Source organism: Eimeria maxima, genomic scaffold, assembly GCF_000499605.1.
Source record: "Eimeria maxima Weybridge genomic scaffold, Emw_scaff1367, whole genome shotgun sequence".
Classification (NCBI taxonomy): domain Eukaryota; phylum Apicomplexa; class Conoidasida; order Eucoccidiorida; family Eimeriidae; genus Eimeria; species Eimeria maxima.
In genome coordinates this window covers 1-9,225 of record NW_013564346.1, presented here as the reverse complement: position 1 = coordinate 9,225, position 9,225 = coordinate 1, and the positions used below count along the sequence as shown (strand labels likewise).

The window sequence follows — 9,225 nt, the reverse complement described above, 5'->3', positions numbered from 1 at the left end:
AAAAAAAAATTTTTTTTTTTTTTTTTTTTTTTTCTTCTTCTTTTTATTATATTTAATAACTCTAATACACTTAATAAAGAATTATTATTTTTTTCTTCTTCTTCTTCCTCTTCTTGCTGCTGCTGTTGCTGCTGCTGCTGCTGCTGCTGCTGCTGCGTGCTGCTGCTCGTGGGGATTGGTCTTAGACGGGAGAGCAGCAAACCCCAAGAAGGATTCAATATATCTGCAGCAGATACTCTTCCTGCTGCTGCTGCTGCTGCTGCTGTTGCTGCTGCTGTTGCTGCTGCTGTTGTTGCTGTTGATGATGATCTATTTTCCGCGGCAGCTGAGAACTGCTCCTGGTGCTGCTGCTGCTGCTGCTGGTGCTGCTCGTGTTGCTGCTCCTGCTGCTCCTCCACGGTTGCTGCTGTTGTCCGCAGCAGCAACCAGTCTCTTAGAGGGCGAGATCGTTCACGTGCGCGCTGCAGCAGCAGCAGCAGCAGCAGCAAAATACACCAACAGCAGCAAATAGAGCAGCAGCAGCAGCAGCAGCAACAGCAGCAGCAAATCGGACACCCCATGGTAGTGCAACAAATTTCAAGTGGTCTAAGAACTCCCTAAACCCTAAACCCTAAGCCCTCTCCCTAAACCCTAAACCCTAAACGCTCCCCCTAAACCCTAAACCCTAAACCCTCCCCCTAAACCCTAAACCCTTTCCCTAAACCCTAAACCCTAAACCCTAAAAGAGACATACAAGTAATTTATGTGCAAGATAAGTAGTAGCAGGTACATCACACCATACATCACTGTCTCCTGACAGCAGCAGCAGCAAAGTTGTTTGTCCCTCCTTTATTTGCTGCAGCAAGGGTCTCCTTAATCCACCAGGAGGAAGAAAGTAACTTGTCTCTAAATTTATACTACATGTTGCCTATAAATATAATAAAATATAAACCCTAAACCCTAAACCCTAAACCCTAAACCCTCAATGAGCGGAAAGAGGGGAACAGATCCATCACAAACACTAAACCCTAAACCTTCAAATTCACACACAAACCCTAAACCCTAATTATAAACACTCTAAACATCCGCAGCAGCAGCAACAGCAACAGCAGCAGCAGCAGCAACAACAACAACACCAGCAGCAGCAGCAGCAGCAGCAGCAGCACGGACTGTTTGTATAGCCTGACGCAAAACCTCTTGTATACATCGACGCTTCTTAGGGACATCGCTCTCTAACACCTATAACACAAACCCTAAACCCTAAACCCTAAACCCTAAACCCTGACCATCATAGTACACCACAACCAACAACTACCAGAGCGGACTGCGGTAGAAACAGCAGCAGCAGCAACACCAGCAGCAGCAGCAGCAGCAGCAGCAGCAAAAGGCATTACGCATACCTGAACAAGAGAGCCTTCTTCGTTGGGTGATGAGACACAACCGCAGCACCACAAAGGAGGGATCTGCAGCAGCAGCAGCAACAGCAGCAACAGCAGCAGCAGCAACATCAGCAGCAGCAACAGCAGCAGCAACAATAACAGCAGCGGCACGAACACAGACCGCATGCAGATTCGTGTAGTAGACCACAAAGTCCCCAAACAAATTCCACATAAACCCTAAACCCCAAACCCTAATTTTTGAACCCTAAACCCTAAACCCTAAACCCTAAACCCTAACCTGTTGGAGTTGTTGTAGGGTTTTATGAGCAATAGAATCAGCTTTTGCTGCTTGTAATGAATGCAAGAAGACAAACCCTAATTCTGCTGCTGCTGCTCCTCGTAAACGTAGATGGAGGTCACGGAAGCGTCCTGTTCCTCCATTTAATGGACCTGGACGTAAACCCTAAACCCTAAACCCTAAACCCTAATATCTTGGATACGGCATGGAGCGAGTTGTGCAGTTGTTGAAATCGCAGCAGCGCGTGTACTTCCTCCACCACAGCAGCAGCAACAGCAGCAGCAACAGCAGCAGCTGCAGCAGCAGCAGCAAACCTGTTGTCTGTAGGGAGACATTAAAGGAACCAACAAATGCCTCTGTGCCATCAACCACGAGGGTTTTGCGATGATCTCTTAGGGCTAATGATCCAACCCTTGCTGCATGCAGCTCCCCACACTGTGCTGCTGCTGCTGCTGCTCCTGCTGCTGTGTCTTGTGCACCAGCAGCAGCAGCAGCAGCAGCAGCAGAAGCAGCAGCAGCAGCAGGGGAATAAAATGCTTGGGGTAGAGGAGGATTAAATATACAAACATTTACTCCTCCCTTTAATAAGGAAGAAATCCAACTATGAGAAAAACTAAAACTCCCTATCTGCATGCAGCACACACATCTCCTGCTGCTGCTGCTGCTGCTGCTGCTGCTGTTGCTGCTGCTGTTGGTGTTGCTGCTGCTGCTGCTAATGATTTTGGTGTTATTTGCCTTTAAAGCGGTGTTTCATGTGTGATTTTCGTTTTAGGGTTTAGGGTTTAGGGTTTAGGGTTTAGGGTTTAGGGTTTAGGGTTTAGGGTTTACGCCATCAATAAGAAGAACAACAAAACATCCTCTTGCTGCAGCAGCAATTAATGCATCACGAACTTTTGCTGCTGCAGCAGAAGAATCTAATATATAACTCTCTAATAATATAAATCTCTTTGCTCCTTCTATTGAATCTAGCATTGCTTGCAGTGTCTCGTCACCTGCAGCAACAGCAGCAGCAGCAGCAGCAGCAGCAGCAGCAACAGCAGCAGCAATAGCAACAGCAGCAGCAAAGGCAGCAGCAGAAGCAGGAGAACAGCAAAGGTAGGCTTAATGGCGGCAAAATGCAGACGCAGCAGCAAAGGCGGCAGACGATGCAGCAGGCAGGTGCTGCACCTGTCTAAGAAAGGAAGGCAGCAGCAGCAGCAGCAGCAACAGCAACAGCAGCAACAACAAAAACAGCAGCAGCAGCAGCAGCAGCAACTAACCATCTGTGTAGACCTTAATAAAGTTAGCTGTTGTCATCTTTCCGTGTTTCTCAACAGAAGATAAAAATGAACTCCAACGCCTCTCCTAAACCCTCACAAACCCTAAACCCTAAACCCTAAACCCTAAACCCTCGATTGTACACCCTAAAGTATCAAGAACACGACATAAACACTAGATGTTCACCACCGCAAACCCTAAACCCTAAACCCTAAATCTTTGGCTGTAAGTAATATCAGGAGTAGCGGAGGGTGGCTACCACTTGAGTGTGTAGTGTTTACGGTTTAGGGTTTAGGGTTTAGGGTTTAGGGTTTAGGGTGTAGGGTTTTACCATGAGCTCGTAGTCAATCTTTTTAGATTCTTCGTCATTTTGTTTTTCTTTGACTGTACAGACAGCTCGATGCAGCAAGCGGCGTATATCTGCAGCAGTGCAGCTACCTAGCTGCTGCTGCTGCTGCTGCTGCTGCTGCAGCTGTAGCTGCTGCTGCTTCTGCTGCTGCGATACACCAAAAAACCAACGCCGCGCAGTGCTGCCTATGCTGCGGATGCTGCTTGTGCTGCTGCTGCTTGTGCTGCTGCTGCTTGTGCTGCTGCTGCTACTTATGCTGCTGATGATGCTGTTGCTGCTGCTGCCGCTGCTGCCGCAGATGTAACACCTGCGGTAACCCCAGCCATCGCCGCCAGCAGCAGCAGCAGCAGCGGCAGTTTTTGCTGTTGCTGTTGTTGCTGCCGCTGCTGCTATAGTTGACGGCGCAAGAGAGTGGAGCAGCAGCATCAGAGCACCGTAATTTCAATAAAAACCCTAAACCCTAAACCCTAAACCCTAAACCCTCGGGCGACTGTAAGGGATGGTGTGTGGTGTATACATGGCTAAATTAGCAATAAAAGCAAAAGTGTGTTTATAACTATTGAAAAGAAAAGCCCTGCAGAAGAAGAACCCTGCAGCAGCAACTGCAGCTGCAGCAGCAGCAAGAGCAGCAGCAGCAGCAACAGCAGCAACAGCAGCAACAGCAGCAGCAGCAGCAGCAGGAAGGAGTCAAGGAATAAACACCTAGCAAATATTCTTTAATATTTTATTACATTATAAACAAACCTTTAAAAATATAAACAACTTTAGTACCCAACAATAAGGCATCCTATGGGGCCCCTGGGGGCCCCCCTTGTGGGGCCCCCATAGGGGCCCTCTTGGGGGCCCCCTTGTCTGGGGGCCCCCCTTCCCTGGGGCCCCCCCATCTGTTTTATCTCCGGGAGCCTTATAGAATAAATAATATAAATAAAAATAAAAATTATATTTTTATTTATTTATAATTAAATACATGTATTATACATGTAGTATATTTGCTCAATAAATAATAAGTAATAAATAAATTACTTAATAGGCAAATATACTTTTTTATCTTCATGTATTTAATAATTATATATATAACCCTGTACCTCCTCATGACCCCAGATGAGGGTTGCTGCTGCTCGTTTAGAGGGTTTAGGGTTTAGCTCTAAGGGTTTAGGCTTTAGTTACCCCGTAGGGTTTAGGGTTTATTTTCATTTTCTAGGGTTTAGGGTTTAGGGTTTAGTGTTTAGGGTTTAGTGTTTAGGGTTTAGATTTGATCTCGATTAAAGAGACAAAAAGGCAATTTCTGCAAACTTAAAAGACGCTTCCCTGGCTGTGCCTAGCTAGCTAGCTAGCTAGCTAGCTAGCTGGCTCGCTAGCTGGCTAGTTGGCTGGCTAGCTGGCTAGCTGACTCCCTCGTTGGCTTGATAAGCCACCTGGCTGGCCAGCGAGTACACAGACTCGCTAGCTGGTTAGCTAGCTAGCTGGTTAGCTAGCTAGCTGGCAGATTAGCTAGCTAGCTAGCTAGCTAGCTAGCTGGCTATTGGCCTGCTGCACTATACGAAGGCTAGAAGGACAAGGATAGCCAGCTGGGCGGATATTCTAAACCCTAAACCCTAAACCCTTAAGCATAGGACCTAAGGGTTTAGGGTTTAGGGTTTAGGGTTTAGGGTTTAGGGTTTACTCCACGATCCGAAGGTCTGCGAATTGTCCCTCAGGGCCATAAGCCACCTGAAGATCGCATGCAAACCCTAAACCCTAAACCCTAAACGCTGGAGACAAACAGCCCTCATTCGCTGCTAAATGCCGGCCAAAACTAAGGGTTCAGGGTTTAGGGTTTAGGGTTTACCCTGGCTTTGTCATAAACTCGTTGGAGGGCCTCGCAGTACCGCTGGCGCAACTGCAGAGCAAATCCATCTCCTCAAACCCTAAACCCTAAACCCTAAACCCTTAACCATAAACCCTAAATCCTAAACCCTAACCCCAACCATGGTTACCCCCCCAAGGGACAGGGACTCGTAACCCCTAGTGCAGGCAACTAACTGGCTATCAATCTATCTATCCAGCTGTCTAGCTAGCCAGCCATCTAGCTGTCTACCTAGCTAGCTAACTAGCTAGCTAGCTAGCTAGACAAGAAAGAATATTATTTACCTCCTCTATATCCTTTTGTGTAGGGTTTGCAATGTGAGGAACAGGAAGAGGATCGCCAACAACTTGAACAATCTTTACGCGCTTTGGCATCGTTATTTGGAATAAACCACGCCCTATACCACAAACCCTAAACCCTAAACCCTAAACCCTAAACCCTAAAATGTTATTTAAACAATGGAACCGAAACAAACAAACCCTATAGGCCGCGTTAACTCACCCTTCCCCTGTGTGCATACTACTGGCAACATACGTGACAAACTACTAGGGTTTAGGGTTTAGCTGTAACTAGGGTTTAGGGTTTAGGGTTTAGGGTTTAGGGTTTAGGGTTTATGTACCGTAGGTACGAGGCAAGGAGAATCCAAAATAGGCCATCGTTTTACGAGAAATAAATTTTAATGATTTACAAATTAAACCCTCGTCATCTATCCAATCATACATATCATTCTCCCCTAGAGAAAATACCTGTACACAAACCCTAAACCCTAAACCCTAAACCCTAAACCCTTTTTTAGGCTTGACCAGAAACAGGATATTGTTGATCTCTTGACTATATCTGTTTGTCCCAATCTGTAAAACACGAAATCCTGTCCTTCGCATGCTTGGCTTCTTCGCATGTTTGGCTAATTAGGGTTTAGGGTTTAGGGTTTACGGGTATAAGCCAAGAACCAGTTTGTAGGGCAAGTTCAAATATTCCTTTTCTTCTTTTTAAGACTAAATTATTTTCTCCTTTTCTCCCCAAGAGGGCCTCCCTTGCCCCTCCTACTACTAGCAGCACGGCACGCCCAGGGCCCCTGAAGGTTAACACAAACCCTAAACCCTAAACCCTAAACCCTAGTTGGACACCACCAGGGTAGGTAGGATATACGGGAAACCAAAAGGGGTTTGACAACAATTTAGGGGTTTTAGCTAGGGTTTAGGGTTTAGCTATGTTGTTCTAGGGTTTAGCTAGGGTTTAGGTAGGGTTTAGCTAGGGTTTATTATTACTTGGATAGAAAACCCTGAATAGCTTGCTTGCTGCTATTAATAAACCCTAGGGCTTGCAGCAAATGACCCCAAAAAGGAAGACGCATATTTACTGCTATTGTTGTTAGTCTTATATCTATACCTAAGGTAAACACACATAGATACACACACTAAACCCTAAACCCTAAACCCTAAACCCTAAACCCTAAACCCTAATGTTCGTTTGAAACACAGAACGTCCGCTTCACAGCTCTGCATACTCGGCCACCTTTCTAGCATTAGAAGCAGCAACAGCAGCAACAGCAGCAGCAACTGCAGCAGCAGCAGCAGCAGCAGCAGCAAACCTGGCATGAATCTGTCTGTATTAATCCAATCTCTGTCGGTATGATTTCCCCAACCCAAGAATGCAGAAAAGCTTAACACTCCATGCTGTACACACAAAAACCTAAACCCTAAACCCTAAACCCTAAACCCTAATGTCCTATCGAGATACATTCAATGCGGATACACCAAACGAGAACAAACTGTGGAGAGAGTCGCAATCCGCTATTTAGGGTTTGTTTAGGGTTTAGGGTTTAGGGTTTAGCGTCTAGGGTTTAGGGTTTAGGGTTTAATGCCTAGGGTTTAGGGTTTAGGGTTTAGGGTTTAGGGTTTACAGGATGGAATCCAATAAGATAAGATTTATCCGCTGGATAATTTGGTTGTGGTGATTCAGTGATTAAAGAAACAGGAAAATAATCTGCTGCTTCTATCCAGACACGCCAACTCCTCACCTGCAGCAGCAGCAGCAGCAGCAGCAACAGCAACAGCAACAGCAGCAACAGCAGCAGCAAAGACAGTGGTAGAAGCATATGCAGCATTGTGTCAGCTGCAAGACGAACCCCCCATTATAGGTGTTTGTGGCATACGTGAGGGTTTAGGGTTTAGGGTTTAGGGTTTCGTTGTTAGGGTTTAGGGTTTAGGGTTTAGGGTTTACCCATTTGGATGGGAAGCCGAAGAGGAGACCAATTTGCTCAGAGTAGAAGATGCATGCAACAGCATAAATAATATAAGCCCCAAAGAGGTAGTCTGTTAGTTGCAGCTGCAGCTGCTGCTGCTGCTGCTGCTGCTGCTGCAGCTGCCGCAGACGCAGCAGCAGCAGACGCAGCAAGAATATATTTAGTAGCCACATTGATGGCAGCAAAAAGGAGACAATACGCATGCAAATATATGTCTGTATACGGGCAAATAGGGACCTGTTTCCTTTCCATTCGTTGCTGCTGCTGCTGCTGCTGCTGCTGCTGCTGCTGTCGCTAGCCTTGCTGCGGCGTTGGCGTACTGCAGGTGCATCGCTGCTGCTGCTGCAGGTGTCTTTTGCTTCCTCTACAGCAGTAGACTCTCCATCCTCGCCGTTGCTCCTGCTGCTGCTGCTGCTGCTCTTGCTGCTGCTGCTGCTGCTGCTGCTGCTTTTTCCTGCTGCTGCATCGTAGAGCCTATGTGGGGTACCAACCTGCTCCCAAGCAGCAGAACGCCAGATGCTGCTGCGGTTGCTGCTGCAGAGGAAAAGAATATACAGCAGCAGCAGCGGCGGCAGCAGACACCACCACAAGAAATGTGCCAGCTCTAACAACATTGCTGCTGCTGTTGTTGCTGCTGCTGCTGCTGCTCGTGTTGCTTCAAGGGTTGCTGCTGCTGCTTCTGTTATTGTTGTTTATGGTTCTGCTGCTGCTGCTGCTGCTGCTGCTGTGGGTCCTCCAACAGCTGCTGCTGCTAGTGACACACACACACACAGCTGTTGGATACACTGCAGCAACTCCAGGTCTTGTTGTTGCTGCTGCTGCTTTGTGCCTGTTGCTTCTGTTGTTTTTGCTGTTGCTGCTGTTGCTGCTGCTGCTAGGGTTAGATTTGCTGCTGGGCGTGCAGTGTGCTGCTGCTGCTGCTGCAGCAATGCAACCCGCCCTGCTGCTTTCCTCTGTTCCTTCTGGAAGCAGCGGAGTTCTAAACCCTAAATCGCAAACCCTAAACCCTAAACCCTAAACCCTCAACCTTTAAAGTAAGATGGGCATCAGACAGACCGCTGGCCTTCCTGCGGGGCCCAGTCGAGGCCAGCTGCTTCTGCTGCTGCTGCTGCTGTTGCTGCTGCTGCTGCTGTTTTATTAGTTTATAGCCAAGATAAAAGACAATAAAATAAATAAGGAAAAATAAATGCCAATTAAGCCCTGATGCTGCATGTGCATCACAGAGGCTACCGCTACGGTCTTGGCTGGCTCCCGACGAAACCCCAAACCCTAAACCCTAAACCCTAAACACTAAACCCTAAACCCTAAACCCTAAACACTTAGGTTTGATGGTTTTGCTTTGGCGTGTGTGCGGTTGTTGCTGTTAGTCTTTGATGCCGTCTGTAGCAAGACACACCCGAAAACCCTAAACCCTAAACCCTAAACCCTAAACCCGAGACTCAAGGAAGGCCAAACCCTCAGCAGCAGCAGCAGCAGTTTGCTGCTAAAGATAAAGTTTGTGGGGTTTTTATGTTGTTAGAGGTATTTATATAGGTTGTATACTCTAGGGTTTAGGGTTTAGGGTTTAGGGTTTAGGGTTTATTGTGTGGATCAGATATGGAAGGTGGTCTTACGAGGGTTTAGGGTTTAGGGTTTGTTGAGGGTTTAGGGTTTACAAAATTGTACTGTTATTTTTTTGTCTCTAATATAAAACAAAGAAATAAATATAAATAAATATAATATATTATTCTTATATATATAATTATATAAATATATGTATATAATATAGATATTATTATATAAATAATATATTATTATATATTTTACTATGTATAAATATATAAATATATTTATATATAAATATATTTATATATTTATATATAAATATATTTA

At 46.0% G+C, this 9,225-nt stretch overlaps 2 protein-coding genes across 2 annotated transcripts; both read right to left on the bottom strand.

Annotated features, from left to right (window-relative positions):
• Positions 1–896: 896 nt before the first annotated feature.
• On the bottom strand, positions 897–3,588 carry EMWEY_00051940 (cardiolipin synthase, putative; the record flags this gene model as incomplete). Its single annotated transcript, XM_013479777.1, has 7 exons — positions 897–907; positions 1,146–1,218; positions 1,380–1,442; positions 1,657–1,808; positions 2,916–3,000; positions 3,245–3,409; positions 3,580–3,588. 7 exons carry the CDS (start codon positions 3,586–3,588, stop codon positions 897–899), a joined length of 558 nt encoding a protein of 185 aa, XP_013335231.1.
• A 1,333-nt stretch (positions 3,589–4,921) lies between these two features.
• Positions 4,922–8,733, bottom strand: EMWEY_00051930 (dgat2l1-prov protein, putative; the record flags this gene model as incomplete). Its single annotated transcript, XM_013479776.1, has 11 exons — positions 4,922–4,972; positions 5,091–5,141; positions 5,393–5,505; positions 5,728–5,854; positions 6,042–6,183; positions 6,422–6,497; positions 6,700–6,784; positions 7,332–7,472; positions 7,674–7,844; positions 8,121–8,339; positions 8,671–8,733. Coding segments are annotated over 11 exons (1,239 nt in total), but the record flags the coding sequence as incomplete, so codon positions are not given.
• Positions 8,734–9,225: the final 492 nt, after the last annotated feature.